This window comes from Castor canadensis, chromosome 11 (genome assembly GCF_047511655.1).
Source record: "Castor canadensis chromosome 11, mCasCan1.hap1v2, whole genome shotgun sequence".
NCBI classification, from domain to species: domain Eukaryota; kingdom Metazoa; phylum Chordata; class Mammalia; order Rodentia; family Castoridae; genus Castor; species Castor canadensis.
The window spans coordinates 41,947,391-41,967,982 of record NC_133396.1 but is presented as its reverse complement, the minus strand read 5'-3'; the positions used below and the strand labels follow the sequence as shown (position 1 = coordinate 41,967,982).

The window sequence follows — 20,592 nt, the reverse complement described above, 5'->3', positions numbered from 1 at the left end:
ACATGTGTGTGTGTGTGTATGTGTGTATGCATAATATACATGCAAACACTAGTATACACAATAACATATAGTATGTGATTGTACTTATCTGTATTCTTAATTCTTCCTATACAAGTTTCTTGAGACCAAGGTCCATGTATTACAATATTTTTTTTTTCCTGTATAGTGTCCAACGCAGAGCCTTGCATGCATTAGACTAAGTATCTACTTGCATTTGGAATGTACTTTGCCTGAATTTGATGATTAAAACCAAAGCATAGAGTATCATGAAGATAGTAGGAAAATAACTACCAATTCTAATGTAAACTATAGCTGTTCTTCTGGGCATTTTTTACACATGTAAATATATTTGTCAGGATACTTTCAATTAAGAAAGGCAAAATAATTATAACTATATATATTTTAATTTAAGATCTTTGGTAAGATTTGAATAATCATTTTTTGTTGATTATTTAACGTGATTTGCAAATAGCTTTTTTTCTGTTATATATTTCTATTAAGTATTAAATATTTGTTGTGGGTTTTTTTTGTTTTTTGTTGGTACTAGGGTTTGAACTCAGGGCTTAATGCTTGCTAGGCAGGCGCTCTACTGATTCAGCCATACCTCCAGCCCAAAACATTTGTTTTGGTCTAAATTAATAGTTCTAATTTTTGTCTAGGCAAGTAATACTTCAAAAAATATATCAAAAGCAAAACAATTGATTGAAAAAGCAAAAGCTTTGCACATCAGTAAGTCAAAGGCTACTGAAGAAATAGTGATGCCCTTAAGGCGTTCCTCGAGACATCGGACACTTCCTGAAAGGGTGAAATCATCACAAACAGATGTAAGTATTATAGATATCTATTAGCATAAATTCTGTCCCATTTTGCTATTTGGAGTGGGAAAAGGAAACTATTACAGAGTTATGAGGTCATGTTTCTGATAGCCTTGATGTGTTAGAAAAAATACCATGTTCAGTTTTGCTTTAAAAGCCTTTGGCTCCCTTTTGCTTACAAAATACAGTCAGAATCTTTTTCAAGTCACTCAATATCTTTCATAAGCTGAACTGGCTCTTCCATTTTCTCAAAGCAGTTCTTTACTATAGTTATACTAAATTATTCATTTCTTCCCAAGTGGTGCTCTTTTCACTGTTTCCACTTTATTTTTTTAACTTGAAATATATGTTCCAAGTACTGTCTTACCCAAGGAATTCCTACTCTGCCTTTAAGAGCCTGCTAAATGCCACTTCCTCCCCTTTTTAAATAAAATAGTTTTCACATAACATACAATTCACCATTTAAAGTATACAATTCAGTGAATTATAGTATATTCACAGAGCTGTGAGTCTATCATAATCAATTTTAGAACATTTTAATTACCCCCAAAAGAGACACCATTCCCCTTTGCTGTCACTTACCAGTCCTCCCAATTTGCTTTCTTTTTCTGTAGATTTGCCTATTTTGGACATTCCTTATTAGTAGTATCACAGACTATGTGGTCTTTGTGTCTGGCTTCTTTTGCTTAGCATATGTTTTTACAGTTCATCCATATTGTAGTCTCAGTATTTCATTTTTTTTATTGCCAGATAACACATTGTATATAGCACGTTTTATTTACTGATTCATCCATTGAGTTGTTTCTGCCTTCCACCTGTTATAAGTAATTCCATGAACATTCTCCTACCTCTTCTTGATGCCTTAAAGGCAAATAATTTCCTTTCCTATATGTATTTTACTTCCTTTTATTCCCTGTAATTTAGTTTACTTTGCTTTCACCGTACATACAATTAATGTCATAAAGTACAAAAAAATTTAATTGTGTGATGGATAATAGTCTCATTATCTACATTTTTGCTCTCTGAGGTTCACTTGCCCATAGTCAACATGGTCTGAAAATATTAAATGAAAATATTCCAAAAGTAAACAGTAGCTTTTTAAATTGCATCTGGATAGCTTGATGAAATTTTGTGCTGTCCTACTCTGTCTGACCTGGAATGTTAATCATCCCTTTTTCCAGTATATCTGTGCTCTATATGCTACCTACTTATTCATTATTTTGCAGCCATCTCAGCTATCTGATGAGCTGTGGCAGTGCTGTAGTATGAGTTCATGTACCTTTGTTTTACTTACTAATGACTGTGAAATACTATATAGGAATGCTGTCAAATTGAATATGCAAAGGGAAACCATAAAGTGCTTCCTTTAAGCGAAAGGGTAAAAATTCTTAATAAGGAAGGAAAAAAAGTTGTAAGTTGAAGTTGCTCAGATCTATGTTAAGAAGGTCTCATCTGGGAAATTGTGAAGAAGGAAAAAAGACATCCTAGTTTTGTTGTCATATATCAAGTTTCAAAAGCAACAGCCACAGTGTGTGATAAGTATACATATATAAGAAAAAAGCCTGTAAAATTATATAGTCTGAGACTATCTTAGGTTTTAGGCCTTCATCGGGGTTATTGATTTGTATCCCCTGTGGGTAAGGGGGAGTACTACATTAAAATTATTTTTTTTCTTATTTTGTCCTAGGATTCTGTAATATTGGTAGATTCAAGTCCCACTTCTTTAAAACAACCAGAGAAAAATCAGAAGAAACTTCAGTGTTTGAATGATGTGCTAGGAAAAAAACTTAGCAAGGCTTCTAAAAATGTACCTGGTAATCAGATTTAATGTCATTTATGATGAATAGTAGGATGTTTGGGGGAATTATTCTGAATGCACTACTTAATGGAACTTTAATCTCTTGTCTTACAAAATGGAAAATTTTAATTGTATCATATTATTTGCATTTTGATAAGTAAACTTCTGATAAAGTGAAGGTTTTTTCAAAGTGTAATTGAGCATATAATTTACGTTTTTTTGGTTTTGAGCATATTTTAATTTATTGCATTTTTGTGTATCTATTTAACTTTAGATAAGGCTATTTGTCTATTTAGCTAGTTAGGTTAGTGGTTCCCAAACTTGACTGATCATCAAAATTATCTAGGTACAATAAAACTTAATTTTAAGTCTGTAGTTCTTTCCCTAGACATATTAGATAACAATCTCCAGAGGTGGGTTGTGGGATTCTGTAGTTAAAAATGAAAATTTGGGCTGGCAGAGTGGCTCAAGTGCTAGAGTACCTGTCTACAAAACACAAGGCCCTCAGTTCAAACCCCTCCCAAAAAAAACCCACAATTCCTCAGAGGATTTTGATATTGCCAGGTTGAGGGAACAGATCATTATTCAGAATTTTATAATTAAAAGGTTAAATTTTAAAAAGTTTAAAGATTTATAACTTTGAGAATAGGTAAAGGTAAGTGGAGATGGTAAACATTAACACTAACCTAAATGTTTATTTTTCTAAGGAAAAATGAAAGTTGCTCCTTTATTTCTTGCCAGAAAGGCTCAAAAAACAGCCAGTCCTGTCCTTGGGTTTGATGAGAACAGGTCAGTCCGCTACAAATTTTTAAATGTCAAAATATTTTATGGAATGGATTTTGTATTTACTCATTTACTTTGATGAGAAGGCATGTAAATTGTTATTTGAAACTTTGATAAGTACATTTTAAAAGATAACAATATTGACAGTACTTCTTCTGCTATTGAAAATCTTGATTTTTGCAAGTATATTTTGGTAATCTCTGCATAAAATAGCAGCATAATAAAAAAAGCAAACCAAAAAAATAAAACTTCATTTATGAACCTCATTCAATATATATGTATTTTTTTTTTTTTTTTTGCAATACTGGGTTTTGAACTCATGGCATCACACTTGCTAGACAGTCACTCTACCCCTTGAGCCACTCTGCCAGCCCTTTTTGTATTGGATATTTTTGAGATAGGGTCTCAAGAACTGTTTGCCCAGGCTGGCTTCAAACCTCGATCCTCCTGATCTCTGCCTCCTGAGTAGCTAGGATTACAGGCGTGACTCAGTGGTGCCTGGCTTCAATAAACATTTAAATACCTATTGTGTACAGGTACTAGTTATTGTGGGGAACAGGACAGATTCCCTGTCCTCCTGAGTTTATAATCTGTAGGGAAGGCAGTCTATGATTAAACACTAATGAAAAGCTGACATTGTGCTAAGGAGAGGTACAGAATTCTATTAGCGTTTATATTTAGCAGATTTCATGTGGTCAGGGAGGGCTTCTCTGAGGAAATGAAACCTGAACTGAAATCTGAAAGAAGAGCAGGGGTTCATCAGGGAGGTACAGTGTTACAGTTTGTCCAGAATACCTTTAGCTAGTAGGAACATGGTAAATACCAAAGACTGAAAGAATGCTAATGTGACTTGAACACAGGGAGCAAGGGGGAGAGGAATATGAGATTAAGCTGGAGAGGGCGTGCAGCCAATGTAAGATCTTGAAGGCCATGTTAAAGAATTTTGTGATTATGTTAAGAGCAGTAAGAAGCAGCCAAAAGGTTTTAAGCATGAGGATAGACATAAACAGATCTGTACTTTGAAGGTTTAATGTTCCTGCTGGGTGACTCTAATGACTGCATAGAGTAGAATGACAGGTGAAAGTAGATGGAGGAGTACAGTTGTGAAGATGATGGAGGTGAGAGCTGGAGTCTTGGAAATGATGTATGAAAATATTTTAGGAGATAAATTTGAAAACTTTTCATGTTTAATTACATTGGGGGAGGGGTCTGGAGGCAAGACTCAAGCAGTAGAGTGCCTGCCTAGCAAGTGTGAAGCCCTGAGTTCAAACACAGTACCACCAAAATAGAAAAAATTAGGCTTGGGGGATAGGACTGGGTAAGAGGAAGATGTAAGGATGACTCAAGTTCCAGTTTAAAACACTGAATGACATGCTGAAAGATTAGGTTTAAGCTCACTGTGGGCTCAGGTTATTTTGATTGTGTTTCAATTTTATTGAGCCATTATTCATATTGTCAAGTACACAGACCTCAACCATATGGTTTTGACAAGTATATCATCTTAAGATATACAGTCTTTCTGTTACCCCAGAAAGATTATAGGTACTCTTTTTCTGTAAACTCAGTCACCACCGTTATGACACATGGTTACTAATATTCTGATTTCTGCTACCATCAGTTAGTTGATCTCTGTTTTAGAACTTTACATGAGCCTTGTATGTATATATTTTTTTGTGTCTGGTTGTTTTTGCTTAGTACATGTGCGTGTGTGCGCGCGCACACACACACACACACACACACACGCACACACACGCACATCTTTATCTCTTAAAAAATTTTTGCCCAAGCTGGCCTTAAACTTAAACTTCTGGTCTCAAGTGATCATCCTGCTTTAGCCTCCTGAGGAGCTAGGACCACAGATGTGTGATACCAAGTTTGACAATATTTTTTAATGAGCTTCATTCAGATATAGTGTACATATAATACTATGCATCCAGGTAAGTCAATAGTTTTGAGTTTTAACAAATGTACATATCTGTAATTACCATCCCATAAAGATATATAACATTTTCATCACTTTTTTTTTTTTTGTGGTGGTGGGGTTTGAACTCAGGGTCTATACCTTGAGCCACTCCACTAGCGCCCCCCCACCCCATTTTTTTTTTTTTTTTTTTTTTTTTTTGTGATGGGTATTTTTGAGATAGGATTTCATGAACTATTTGCCCAGAGCTGGCTTTGAACCATGATCCATCTGATCTCTTCCTCCTGAGTAGCTAGGATTATAGGCGTGAGCACTGGCACCCAGCTGTTTTCATCACTTTCAAGAGTTCCTTTTGCTGAGTTTGCTCAAGTGGTAGAACACCTGCCTAGCAAGGACAATGCCCTGGGTTCGTACCCTGGTACTGCCAAAAAAGAAAAAATAAAATAAAAATTGCATACATTTATTTTTAAATTTTTAAAAAAAGTTTCTTTGTGCCCCTTTGCAGTTAAGCCCTGGCCAGTACCATGCAACCTCTGATTTTCTTTCTGTTGACATAGTTTGCTTTTTCTAGTTCTCATTTAAATGAGATCATACAGTTAAGTGTTCTTTTGTCTTTGGCTTCTTTCATTCAAGGTAATTCAGTAATATTTCTAAGTAATATTCTTTACGTGAATATACCACGATTTGCTTATCCATTCTTTTATCGATGGGCTTTAGGGTTACCTCCAGTATTTGACCATTAAAAAGGCTGCTGTGAACATTCTTATACATATATGTAGACAAGTTTTCTTATCTTTCTTGAGTAAAAGCATGGAAGAGTAATTGCTGTGTCATTATACAGGTGCATACTTAACATTATAAGAAGCTGCCAAACTGTCCTGTAAAATGGGTGTTCCGTTGTACACTCCCACTTACAACATATATGAGTCCTAGTTACTGTCCTAGTCCTTGCCAGCACCTGGCAGTATCGAGATGTTTACTTTTAGCTACTCTAATGAGTTTGTAGTCGAATCTCATTTGTGGTGTTTTGGCTAAGTTAATTATTTAATTTTTGTGGCACTGGGGATCAAATCTAGCCTTGCATGTGCTAGACATGTGCTCTACCACTAAGCTACATCCCCAGCTCCAGTTTTTGTTTGCTAATAATTAATGAATCTAATTTTTAATTAATTCTTAACCTTTTTTGAAGTATAATTTCCATGCAGTTAACTGCTTGCATTAAAGTATATATTTTGGTGAGCATTGTTAATTGTATATACAGTGAAATAACCATAGTTAAGATACCAAATTATTTCCCTTACCCCCAATAGACTCATGCTTTTTTACTCCATTACTCCTTCTGGCCCACCCAAGGCCAACACCAGTTTCTTTTCTCAAACAAGAAAGGAAAACAAAACAGAAATAAAAAGTTTTGTAGCTTCTTTTTAGTTACTCATCCAAGTTTATATTTGTAGGAAATATTGCAGTTCTCACTCTCTCTGTATATGGCAGGCCAGGAAGGGTATGTAAGCTCTGACACACCACCACTCCATCCTCCCATTTTGCCTCATCTTCATACCTCTCCCACTTCCTACAACTCTGGTTAAGAGTCCTATGATAGGATGTGAGGGTGATCTTGCTGTGACATCTGTCACCTGATTGACTACCAGGATTGATTTGGCTGATCTGGCTGGTTAGGCAGGTGTCCCCTTCCTCCCTCACCTCTTTTTTTTTTTTTTTCTCTTTTATTCATATGTACATACAATGTTTGGGTCATTTCTCCCCCCTTACCCCCTGCCCCCTCCCTTACCTACCCCACCCCCTCCCTCTACCCCCCTACCCCCTCACTACCAGGGAGAAACTATTTTGCCCTTATCTCTAATATTGTTGAAGAGAGAGTATAAGCAATAATAGGAAGGACCAAGGGTTTTTGCTAGTTGAGATAAGGATAGCTATACAGGGAGTTGACTTGCATTGCTTTCCTATACATGTATATTACCTTCTAAATTAATTCTTCTCGAACTAACCTTTTCTTTAGTTCCTGGTCCTCTTCTCCTATTGGCCTCTGTTGCTTTAAAGTATCTGCATTAGTTTCTCTGCATTACCTCCCTCACCTCTTGAGGTGTGTCCCTCCCAAAGTTGCATGCTCAGTGGAAGAGAACAACCATCCCCGTTCTTCAGTCAAGGGTATATGAGTAGCTGCGCTCCCCTGCTAGAACCTCCAAACAAGCTCTCAAGATTCCTGACACATAATCTAAAGATAAGCCAAGTAAAATAGACTTCAGTGATAAGGGTTTTAATTATCCTTCTATTATATTGAAAACAATATTATGAGATTTTTTTTTAACTGTTTTTGTTTGACGTATGTGTGGGTTTTGTTTGTTTTTAGTTTTTTGCAATGCTAGGGAATGAATCCAGGGCCTTATATATGCTAGGCAAGTGCTCAACCACTGAGCCATATCCCTAGCTATCTTTTTATTTTTTTATAATTTGGCACTTTTTTCTGATTATAATATAAGTGCACATTTAACAACAATAATAAAACTCCTAGGGCCAAGGATGTAATTCATTCGTAGAGTGCTTTCCCTGCATGTATCAGGTCCTGGGTTCGGATCCCAAGCACTGCAAAAAAAAAAAAAAACCCTCAGTAAAGAAAAGATGAGGAAGAAAATTCACCTTCCAGTTAAAGATAGTCCCAGTTAACATTTTGGTGGATGCCCTTCAAGTCATTTTTTTCTATACATACTTTTTGTTTTTTGTTTGTGGTACTGGCAATCAAACCCAGGGTCTTGTGCATGCTAAGTAAACACTAAGCCACTGAGCTACATCCTCAGTCTCTGTTTATTTAATTTCTTAACATGGGTACTTTGATTTTGTGATAAGCAAACAAATTTTTTTTGACATGCTAACATTTTAGGTGACTGATTAATTTTTAAGTTAAATTATTCTCTTTTTTATTTTTCGCATATTGTAGTTGTACCGGGGGTACATTGTGACAGATACATAAGTGCTTACAATGTATCTCAATTAGATTCACCTCCTCTCTTCTTCTCATTTGCCCCTTTTCCCCCCTTAAGTTAGATTTTTTTTTTTTTTAACAGTACTAGGGTTTGAGCTCAGGGCCTACACCTTGAGCCACTCCTCCAGCCCTTTTTTGTGATGGGTTTTTTTGAGATAAGGTCTTGAGAACTATTTTCCCGGCTGGCTTTGAACCACCATCCTTCTGATCTCTGCTTCCTGAGTAGCTAGGATTACAGGCATGAGCCACCAGGGCCCAGCCTTAAGTTAGATTTAGAAGTATTTATTTTCTAGATAGTTTGTTCTTTATGTGTTTATAACCTTAGCTTTTCTTTTTCAAATTATTTTCTTAAAAGTCAAGATAAATCTGAAAAGTCTCAGGATTATGATGTACAATTTAAAGCAAAGCGTGATTTTCTGATGAGTGGTTTGCCAGACTTGTTGAAACGACAAATTGCAAAGAAAGCTGCTGTACTGGATGTTTACAATGCAGCAAGTACCAGTTTCCAGACAGTTGTTCATGTACAACAAAAGGATGATGGTAAGTTTCCTTATTATTATTGAATACTTCATCTTCAGCTGTTAGAAGTAATATGCAATTACATAATGTGGTTGTCAAAAGTGAGACTAAGGGCCAGATATGGTGATACACACCTGTAATCCCAACACTTGGGTGGCTTATGTCACCCCTGAATCTGTAATACAAGGGACCGTGAGTGAATGTTGTTCTCTAGAAGGCACTGTGTTCTAACAGGAAGACAGTTCCCTTCTGAGATCAAAGCCCATGTGTGAGCAGATCATCTTTAAGAATTTCTTGGAGGCTGGGGATGTGTCTCAATGATAAAGTGCTGGCCTAGCATGAATGGGAATTGAGGTTCAATCCCCAACACTGTTGAAAACACAAAGTTTAAAAACTTCTCAAAGGCAGAGCAGTCCTTGTTCACAGCTTTGTCCTTGTCCTGTCTACTGGTGAGTGTTCAGAGGAAGCCCAGTTGCCTCCTTTCCAGAACAGCTTTGGCTGTTAGCACCATGTAAGTCCCTTAAATAATAAATAGAGAAGTAATGACTGAGCTGTTTGCACAAGCCTTTTGTAACCCTGGTAATTAGCCTGATCATAATCTAATTCATTTGGGTTCAAGTATATAACACCCTTACTTTACTTATAGTTGTTAGTAACAGACAATGTGCAAAATCTTTTATTATTTAAAAAATTTTTTATCTCATGTGGTGCTGGGAGCTTACTTAGCCAAGTGTTCTACCACTTGAGCCACACCGCCAGTCCCAGTGTGCAGTCTTTTATCATGACTTTGCCATTGTTCCTACCTAGAGTTTTTGTTTGTTAAAAAAAAAAAAAGAAGAAAAAAAAAACAATTACTTTCACCTCAGTTGGCTTTAAGGCTTGGCTTTGTGCGTTGTTTGTACCTATGAAATGTACATTGTGTTCTGTTCACCTTTCTTTTCCTTTTGTGTGTTTCTGACCTCGCTAATGCTTTCTGGGTTTTGTTCAGTCTTTCTTTTTTATGGGGTATTTCCCAGCCAGTGTGTTTTTTTTTTTTTGAGAAAGATTCTCACTGTGTGTGCTAGGCTGTCCTCAAACTCACGGTCTTTCTGCCTTAGCCTTTTGAGTGCTGAGATTACAGGCACGTGCTACCAGGCCCAGCTCCTCAGCCAATCTTTCTAATATTTTCTTCTATTTTACCTTGTTTCCCATTTATGCTACTAACCAGTCAGCTTATGGGGCCTTTTGTGGTATTTTTACTAGTTCAGTTTCATATAACATTTTCTTTCTTTCTTTGTTCCTCCATCCTTCCTTTTCTTTCTCCCTCTCTCTTTTTCTTCCATCCCTCCCCCTTTCCTTCTTTCCTTCCTTCCTTCTTGTTTTTCTTTCTGTCTCAATTTTTTTTTCAGTGCTGAGGATCAAATCCAGGGCCTTAGTGTACTAGGCAAGTGCTCTCTCACTGAGTGCTCTACATTGCCAGTTCAGCATTTTCTAATGATACTCAACTTCAGAAATTAGATAAGCTTTTCTTTTCTGAATGTGATAAACTCATTTTCACAGGAGTGCTACTATAAAGTAAACATTTCTGTTTGTAGATGAGCAGGTGAGGTAATCATAGAACCCCTGTCTCACAACCTTACAAATAATATATTAAATGTTTTCTATTATTTGGAATCTTGCTGAGCTAGTTTAATTGCAGTATAGCTAGTTTAATCTCAATAACAAATTGAAGATGTTGAGTATTACAACTATTGCATTACAGATAAGAAACTAAGCTCTGGAATCTTGGCCTTACTCACAAGGGTAGTAAGTGGCAAAGTCTGGATTTGAGTCCAGATCTGACTTAAAAGCATAAACTTTAGAACTGGGCTTGGTGATAATGCCAGCAGTCCAGAAGCTGTGGCAGGAAGATCTGTACTTCAAGGCCAGACTGGTCTCAATAGCATGAATGCTAAATTTCACTAAACTTTCCCATTAAAATTTTTGCTCTGATTATCAAAGTAGACTTAAAAAGAAAGTTTATTCATTTTTGTTTGTTTTGAATTTGTTTGTTTGGAAGACTAATTTTTATTAATTGTATTTGTTAGAGGTGTTTATTTTTTCCCATGTATTCACCTGTGTTTTTGGTACTTTCTCTTTCACTAGCCTTTGTTTTTTTTTTGGCCATGCTACAGTTTCAAATCCAGAGCCTCATGCATGCTATGATTTGCCAAGTCTTTTCATGTTTGCATACTTGCCATTCAATAAATGCATAGTATATAAGTACAATTAATTATGATAATTTTCCTGTTTTTCTTTAGGGTGTTGGCTTTGGCATTTGAAACCACCCTCCTGTCCTCTGTTAACTAAATTCAAAGAACTGAATACTAAAGTACTAGATCTCTCAAAATGTGTTATTGCTCTTGGTGAATTTTCAACATTGAATTCCAATCTGAAAAGTAATTCTGCTGTTGAGGTAAGTACTAGAGAGCTCATCTTTCAGAGGGGAAAAAAATTGAATATCTGTGGTTGTAGCCTATACTTTGTTCTTTTCCTAGAGCCTAATTTTTAAAAATATATCTAATTGAAGTATACATCCTTTAAATACAAAGTTTTAAAAACATTTAAAAAATTAATAATAGAGCTGGGCATGGTGGTACATACCTGTAATCCTAGCATCTTGGAGGCTGAGGCAGGAAGATTATGAGTTTGAGACCAGCATATGTTATATAGTAATACACTGTCTCAGAAAAAAAGAAATTAATAAACAGTTTTGGTAGACTATATAGCCCATTTAGATTCTGCGTAAGTCAGCATTATTGTTTAATAAAGGTGTAAGTATAATAGTTGAAAGGGAGAAAGTAAAAATATGAACTGAGTTCTTCAAAAGCTATGTAAATGGAGCCTTGTGTGTAATGACTATAGATAATCCTACACTGATACTGACTGCTTTTGGGCAGAGAACACTTGATAGTATTGTGACTAACATGAATATATGATATGGGTCTGTTATTGTGTATCTTTTTCTTCTTTGCAGTTTACGAGGACAAGAAAGGATTTTACTAAAGAAGTAAGAAATATTTTACTGGAAGAAATTGGGTGGTCAAATCCTGACTTTTCTTTGGGAAGATATTTTCCCTTGCTTCTACAAAAACGATTGGAGCACCAGGTACTTTATGAGTATCATAGTAAACAAGGTTAGTAATAATTACTAACATTTATGTTAATATTTCAGTTTTGAACATATAAGACTTAGTTTTTAACTCTGAGAAGTGTACACCATAGACAAAAGTTGCTTAAATTGGCAACGAAAATTGTTTATCCAAAGGAAAACACCTTATGCATGCAGTGTTAGCACTGTTAGCTTACAGAGATGCCAACATAAAGACAGCTTTAATTATGATAAAATGTAAATCACTCATTTAAGGAAAGCCTTAAAGAAGATAATAGTAACTTACGTTAGGTTTTCAGCTTAATTTCAGTATATCACATTTGATTCTTATTTTTTCATCACAGTGTCATAATACTATTATCTGGAAGTGATATGAAGATTATTCAGTATTAAAAAATAGTTTTTGTTGATAAGTAAGCACATGACTTCTATAATTACCCAAATAGGGAGTCTACACCTAGAGCCTGATGTCAATCAAAAAGAAACCAAAAGGAAGCGAGTGGAAACAGAAAATCAGAAGGCAAAAAGAAAGAAAACAAATGAATGTTCAGTAAGTCCAGAAAAGATAAATGGGAAGTCAGAAGAACTACACAAAAAAAACGCCTCTTTTGGGATAAAGCTAGATTCTTCCAAAGGTATATTTTCCAGAACATCACGAAAGAAGCTAACTGCTTTGAGTACAAGGTGTAAAGGGAAGACAGAAGCAGTCAAAGATAATGATGTTCTGAAAACAGATGATGACAAAGAATCTGCAGCAGAGACACCTTCCATTTCTGGTAAATTAGGTTTCTCTCCTCTTGTCCTAATAGTGTTGTTTTTGAACCCTCATCCTTTTTCATTCCCTTTTTTCTTTTTTTCCCCACAATACTGAAGTTTGAACTCAGGGCCTTATGCTGGCTAGCCTAGCCCCTAGCCGTCATAGAATGTTTTAATGTTTCTTTCCAGTGGTCAAAGGGTCTCCATTACGATTATGTTGTCTTTGTTCTTTAAATTGTTGGGTTTTATACTACAAATTATTTTTCATAGTTCTTGTTTCTTGAGTGGTAATTAAATATTGTAATGTGTACTTTTTTATGCCTTCTTTTCATGAGATTTTATGGTGATTTTTTTAAGTTGTTGATTTGATGTGATGAATTTTAAATGTAATGTTAAATTTTAAAAGTACCTTTCTTGCATTTTATAAACTAATACTTCTATAAATACCTAATGTTACATTACCACAGTAATTTAAATCCTTAAGAGTATATGCTTATGTCCAGAAATAAATAATACCTTTTGTTTTTTAGATTCTGGAACTGAAGATATGCTTTGGACAGAAAAATACCAACCTCAAAATGCCAGTGAACTCATAGGGAATGAGTTAGCTATAAAAAAGTTACATAGGTTGGTAAAAACTATAAAGAAATTGAGAAATAACCCATAAATTTAGTTTTCTAGTTTATTTAGACTAAAAATTAGAAATTGTAATTATTGAGTAATATACTATGTGGAAAAATCTTTTTAAAACAAAAAAAAAAGAAGAATTTTAAGTAAAAAATTTCTCTTTTCTCACATTTCTCCACCCTAGAGGTTACCACTGTTGAGACTTTCTTATGAAAGTGTTCAGAAAAAAATTTTTTTTTGTATTACATAACATTTGTTCTTTCCTTTCTGACCAGTAGAATCATATTATTATTTATTCAGGTCCACACCCTTTGCTTATAACTCCAAAAAAGTTCTGAAAACTGAGTATATTGACTTATATTACATAAAGTTTATTATGTTGTTCATGATTACACTTAGTAGGAATTTGAATTACCTTTCTAAAACCTGAAAAATTCTGAATTCTAAAATTGCTTGAACCAAAGGATTTTATGTAAGGGATTGTGGACCCATAATAATTGTTAGTATCACAAACTTGGTAATGTTCCAAGTACTTGTGCTATTCTTAGTTCATATAATCCTTCGGACAGTACTTTTGGGGTAAATACTGTTCACCTCATCTGACAGATGAAGAAATAGGCCTCAGATATACTGTTATTTGTCCAAGGTCCCAAGCTAGAAAGTGGAGGAGCTGGGGTTTACACTTAGAACTGTCTTTCAGCTTGCACTTAGCATTGTATATTAGGCCTCTTTCATATCATCATACACTCAGTTTACCTCAGTTCTTTTCAACTACGATGTACTGGTTACTTCTATGAGTATACCATAATGTATCATTTCCTCTTCTGCTGTACTTTTCTGCATGTCCTTGAATGAGCTAATACAACATTGCAGTGAATGTTCTGACACATAGAGTCTTATATATTTAGGAAAAAATTACTTCATTTAAAAATACTCGTGCCCATGTAAAAATATTTTATTAAGCCAGATGCTGGTGGCTCATGCCTATAATTCTAGCTATTTGGGAGGCTGAGATAGGGAGGATTACAGTTTGAGGCCAGCCTGGGCAAATAGTTCTCAAGCCCCCCATCTCCAAAGTAAACAAGCAGAATGGACTGGAGGTGTGATTCAAGCAGTAGAGCACCTGCTTTGCAAGCATGAAACTCTTGAGTTGAAGCCCCAGTCCCACCAAGAAAAAAAATTACTGTTTAGTTGATGCAGAAGCACTATGGAATAAGATACCGTAACTTCCGCCTAGCAATCATTTTAACATAGGTTTAAGAGATCTATATTCTGTAATTTCTTTTTTTATTAACACACATTTCTTGTGTAACAGTTGGTTGAAAGACTGGAAAAGAAGAACTGAATTGGAAGAAAGACAGAATTTAAAGGGGAAAAGAGATGAGAAACAGGAAGGTATTTTGAGTCATCTTTTTCCATTTCACTGAACTTTTCTAAACTTAGATTAGCTAAAATTTTCATAAAATTTTTGGGTTCAGATTTTATATTAATTTTTTATTTTTTGTAAATTCATTTTCCAGCATTCTTTGTCAAGAAATTTGTGGGATTTGATTATAGAGTTTCGTGAAGTAGAATTGCTACCTAAGCAATTAATCATTTTATATGCATTTGAATAACTTTTCAGATTTTTCGGATAGTGTAGACTTTCAAGGCAATTCAGATGATGAAGAAGAAAGTCGTCTTTGCAATACTGTCCTTATAACAGGGCCCACAGGAGTGGGAAAAACTGCTGCAGTGTATGCTTGTGCTCAGGAGCTTGGATTTAAGGTTAGTAATAGTTAAAGCTGAAGAATGTTAATATAGTAATTACCCTTGAATTAAAAGAAAAACAAGCAGGTGGCTTGTGGTCACTCCTGTAATCCTAGTTACTTGGGAGGCTGAGATGGGAGGATTGCAGTTAGAGGCCAGCCTGGGCAAACAGTTCATGAGACCCCCATCTCCAAAATAACCAGAGCAAATTGTACTGGAGGTGTGGCTCAGTTGGATGCCTGCTTTGCAAGTACAAAACCCTGAGTTCAACCCCCAGTCCCACCAAAAAACAGAAAAAAAACCCCAGCTGGGTATGGTGGTGTACATGCCTATAATCCCAGCTCTCAGGAGGCTGAGGCAGAAGGATCTGGAGTTCAAGGCCAGCCTGGGCTACATAGAAAAACCCTATTTAAAAAAAGTAAAGAAAACTAAACCATTCTTTTTTCCATATATTCTTCTTTTAGATATTTGAAGTGAATGCCTCTTCCCAGCGCAGTGGTAGACAAATTCTGTCTCAGCTGAAGGAAGCTACTCAGTCCCATCAAGTAGACAAGCAGGGTGTAAACTCACAAAAACCCTGTTTTTTTAATAGCTTCAACATTGGCAAGTCACCAAGTAAGTAAATTCTTTTCTTTATCTTATAACCTTTTGAAAAAAAAAAATCTGCAAAAATAGTTTGTCAGCTTTGTGCTCTTCATTTTTTTAATCTTTTCCTAAGTATAAGTATGCTGAACTATTTTAAAAGAAAACAAATTGAAAATCATTGTATCATCTTACCCATGTTTTTCTAATCAATAAGAGCTTTTTAAAAAGCGTAACTACAGTGTCATAATGAGACCTAACAAAATTAAGTGTATTCCTTGGTATCACCTAACACACAGTTTGATTTCAGTTTTCTATTGTTTCATGTGCTTTGTTCAAATCAGGATCTAAAGAAGGCTCATAGCTTACATTTGATGAATGTCCCTTAGGTTTCTTTTAATTCCTCTAACAATTCCCATACCCTTTGTACTCATGTCATTTATTTGTTGAAGAAACTGAGTCATTTGTCATAGAAGTTCTCACGTAATGGATTTGGCTATCCTTGTGGTGTCAGTTAAGATTTTCTTCTTCCCTGTATTGCTTTTAAACATGTAATGAGCTTGATTAGATTCAGGTTCGGTTTTGCAGCTGGAACGCAGGAACAGTTGGGCTTGTACTTTCTGTGACACCATGACAGAAGATATAGCCCATTTTTAGTGCTGTTATGATTGATGAGTGAGTTCAAATATTTTCACTCTGACCCATTTGTTTCTTTTTTTTTTTTTTTTCTGTTTGGTGCTGGACATTGAACCCAGAACCTTGTATATGCTAAGCACATGCTCTGTCACTAAGTTATAGTTCCACCCTGTGTGTGTGTGTGTGTGTATACACATATATACACACACATACACATATATACATGCAAACAAATATATATGTGTCTATATATATTTATTTGTTTATTTATTTATTTCAGTACTAGGGATTGAACTCAGGGCCTCATACTTTCCAGGCAGCCATTCTACCACTTGAGCCACTCCCCTGTAACTATCTTATTTAATGGTCCTTTATAGCCAATAGTGCTCTTTGTGTAATGGACTGGTTATTAGAGATTTAAAAATGATTTTTATAATTCTTTTGGCCCTTTTGCATTTATTACCTGTAATTTTGAGAAGCACTAGTCTCATCAGCTATTTGGATACTTTGAAATACAGTTTGTTTGCATGAGAAATGCTTCCCATTATTTTTTAGTTCTTAAAGCATCCTAGCAGCCTCCAAAAGTCACTAATGAGTTTTTGTACTTTTATGTTTTTTAATGTTATTATGAACTCATGAATTTATAAATATTTAATATATTTTAATACTTTTTGTTCATTAGTCTTTGCTGCTTTTAAATTAAAATTTTTTATTTGTCAGTAACTTTCAGCAATTTGATTATGAGATAAATTGGTGTAGGTTTCTTCGTGTTTCTTCTGCTTGGAATTTGTTATAATTTTTGAATATATGGGTTTATAGTTTTCATTGAATTTGGAAAACTTCAACCATTGTTTTTCAGAGTATTTTTTCTGTCTTCTCCACATCCTTTGGTAGCTTCAATTGTAGATATTTTAGACAACCTAAAGTTGTATCACAGCTGAGTGATGCTTTGTTCAGTGTTTCAGTCTTCATTTTCCTCTTGGTCAAGTTCACAGATCTTTTCTTCTACAGTGTCTAATACTTTCAGTGCCATCTAGTGTAGTTTTCATTTGTCTTCTTGTTTCTACTTATGTGCCCACTCTTCACTCTTTCCTCAAGGGTTTTTGAATATCTGGAATTCAGTTACGGTAACTTTTAATGTTCTCTTCTAGTAATTCTGTCATTTGTATCATTTCTAGTTGGTTTTCAATTGATTGTTTCTCTTTCTCTCATACACAAGGCACATTAGGGATGGTATTTTTCTGCCTCTGATGTTTGTTACTGTTGTTTGTGTGGAGTTTTTTGAGATAGTGTCTCACTATTTAGCCTCAGGTTGGCCTTCTGCCTCATCCTCCTGAATGCTAGGATTATAGACATGAACCACCATGCTGGCTGGATGCCTAAAAAAAAAAAATGTGAGGGGTGGGCCTCACATTTGCTAAGCAGGGACTCTACCACTTGAGCCATTCCATGCCTAAAAAGTTTGATTTCATGTCAGTTTTACTTTGTTGGATGCTGGATACTTCTATATCCTTCAGCTTTGTTCCAAGATGCAGGTGAGTTACTTGGAAACAGATTATTCTTTTCAGGTTTTTTAAACTCTGTTAGGCAAGACAATAGCAACAGTTAGACTAGGACTACTTTTGTCACACAACTTTGGCAAAACTGAGTTACTTTACCTAGTACCCCATTAAGTCTCTTGTTTGCTACTATGTCTTTTGGGATGAATGAACTCACTCTTTAGGTCTTTAGACAACAGGGATTATTCCCTGTTGTCTGATGAGTCTTCAGTTTTAGACTTTAGGGGACCCTGCACATTTTCAGTGTTCTTTGCACAACTGACTCCTCTTGTTTATTCTGCATTATGATCTCTGTCTGCCTTGGTTCCCTGGCACCGAGTATAGTCTCCTTGACTCAGGAAAACCTGCACTGAGTTTTCCTTCTGCACTGTGGTTTGGAAATTCTCTTGAAGCAATAAGCTGGCCAATCCTAGTACTTACTTTGCTTCTTGTCTCTCAGGGACCACTGTTCTTTGCTGGAGGAGGGCTAAAGTGTTAAAATGTTTTATATGTTATGTCCAGCTCTTTTATTGCCATTATTTCAGGTAGGAGGGTAAATCCAGTCTCTGTGTCTCAGCTATAACCAGAATCATATCTTTTTTCCTCTGATGCTCATATATCCCCATCTATAGCTAGCAGGGAATTGTTACAATTGGCCTGTATCCTTTTTACGAATCCCTAGCAATGTTTTATATTTTTCCTTGCTTTCTGCCAAGTCAAGATGTCCCAGACCAGTGGGGCACTGGTGACTTACACCTGTAATCACAGCTAGACTTGGAGTTACCTATTTCTCCTAGGAGGTGATTCTTTTTTTTTTTTTTGGTTTATTATATATGCTTTACTAAAATGGTACTTGTATTTACAGTATCTGCAGAAAGAGTCCTTTCCGAGCCCTCTCACATATATCCAGACATCCAGATTTACCCATATAGACATCCACACCATGGTGTCATGCATCCACACCAGGTGTGAGAATCACTCCTAAAGTTAGGTTGGAGGATAAGAGTTGTTGATTTGTTTTTCAGTTTGTTTTGGCAAAGAGAAAAGCATGGGGAAATGCATTTAGCTATTACAGTGCTAACTCAGTTGTGTATATTAACATATATGCAGTTAACACTGATTGGTCCTTTTACATTCTAGATGTCTAGAGACATCAAGTTTATCCCAACTTCAGTTTCAGTGCTGTCTGCAGTGACTTCTGAATTCACATAGGTGCTTTCCCTAAAATTAATTCAGGTTTATAGAAGTGAAATAAGGCACAGTTAATATTGATTTGACTGAGGGGAAGGAAGGGAAGAGATAAAATTGGTTTCTAATGGTCTCAGTTGTGGAATTGCTTTGACCTCAATCCATTTGAAATTCCCTCTCCTTTCTAAGGTTTATTGGAAAAAAGTTCTTTCCTTTTCCCTGATAAAACCCTGGAAAAAAAGTTTGGGAATTCACATTTTAATGTTTCAGTAGCCTCAACTATTCTAATTAATGTGTAATCACCTAGGAAGTGCTTGTTTATTGAAAAGTTTTTCAAAAAGAATATATTAATAATAATCAGGTAATTAAAAAATTTTAAATTTAAATTGGAGTATCTTTAAGTAAAAATTTTCTTGTAATTTTTAAAACCAGTCTTAGGACTGATACCAGTCTGTCATCAAGCAGTCAATCCTTGGTCTATGTCAAAATAAGAAAAATAACAGGATAGTAAATGTTTCTAATATTATACAATATAAAGAATTGTTTTTCACTTTAAGATTTTCCATCTCTTACCTATGTTGTTGAAATAATGTGATGTCTATGATAATTTTTTCAAACAGAATTATGAATAAGTTTATTGAATACCTCAAATACGCAAGGGATAGGACAAGATCTATGGATATAAAGGGGACAAAAAAATAGGCTGAGCTGGGTACCTTTGGCTCACTCCTGTTAACCTAGCTACTCAGGAGGCTGAGATTGAGAGGATCACAGTTCAAGGGCAGTATGTGCAAATAGTTGGAGAGACTGTATCTGGAAAATACATAACAAAAAAGGACTGGACAAGTGGCTCAAATGGTAGAGCACTAGCCTAGCAAGCGTGAGTTCCTGAGTTCAAACCTTAGTACTGCCAAATAAGTAAATAAGTGTAGGACACAGTATAGAATTGTGTCCATAAGAGTTAGTAAAAAAGCTGGGCATGGCAGCACCCAGCATTCGGGAGTCTGAGGCCAGAAGATCGAGAGTACAAGGACTACATAGAAAGGCTTCTCCCAAAAAACACAAAGGGGAAAAAACCTGGTGCTTTGGGCCTGTGTAATCATTAGGAATATAGGCTGGGTCTAGTGACTCACTTTTGTAATCCTAGATACTCAGAAGGCAGAGGTAAAACTACTGTCCAAGGCTGGCCCGGGTACAAGACCCTATCTGAAAAATAAATGAAAAGCAAAAAAGGGTCTGGATGTGTAGCTCAAGTGGTTGGCACTTGTCTAGCAAGCACAGGTCCTGAGATCAAATCCCACACTATAAAAAAATAATAAAAACAAAATAAAATTAGAACAGATAAGAACTAAGTCAAGGTACTTAGAGGAGAAAAGGGCCTAAGCTCTGTAATAAATGCCTTGGGACTTCTGGAGAGTAGAGATCAAGTCCCCATCCTCCAAAGCATCTTTGGAAATATATATTGTTTGTGTGTAATAAGAGTTACATATAGGGCTAGCCAGGTGCTGGTGGCTCACACCTGTAATCTTATCTACTCAGGAGGCAGAGATCA

General features: G+C 35.6%; 1 protein-coding gene across 2 annotated transcripts in view; it reads left to right on the top strand.

Moving 5' to 3' along the window:
• Nucleotides 1-20,592, top strand: part of Atad5 (ATPase family AAA domain containing 5) — a 46,022-nt gene that overhangs the window by 7,562 nt on the left and 17,868 nt on the right. For both annotated transcript variants that reach the window (XM_074046409.1, XM_074046410.1), the window contains exons 4-14: nucleotides 660-824; nucleotides 2,503-2,629; nucleotides 3,321-3,402; nucleotides 8,671-8,855; nucleotides 11,114-11,268; nucleotides 11,830-11,989; nucleotides 12,411-12,740; nucleotides 13,251-13,347; nucleotides 14,663-14,742; nucleotides 14,972-15,114; nucleotides 15,561-15,711. In XM_074046409.1, the coding sequence (XP_073902510.1) occupies nucleotides 660-824; nucleotides 2,503-2,629; nucleotides 3,321-3,402; nucleotides 8,671-8,855; nucleotides 11,114-11,268; nucleotides 11,830-11,989; nucleotides 12,411-12,740; nucleotides 13,251-13,347; nucleotides 14,663-14,742; nucleotides 14,972-15,114; nucleotides 15,561-15,711 (1,675 nt within the window). The remainder of the gene's footprint in view (nucleotides 1-659; nucleotides 825-2,502; nucleotides 2,630-3,320; nucleotides 3,403-8,670; nucleotides 8,856-11,113; nucleotides 11,269-11,829; nucleotides 11,990-12,410; nucleotides 12,741-13,250; nucleotides 13,348-14,662; nucleotides 14,743-14,971; nucleotides 15,115-15,560; nucleotides 15,712-20,592) is intronic.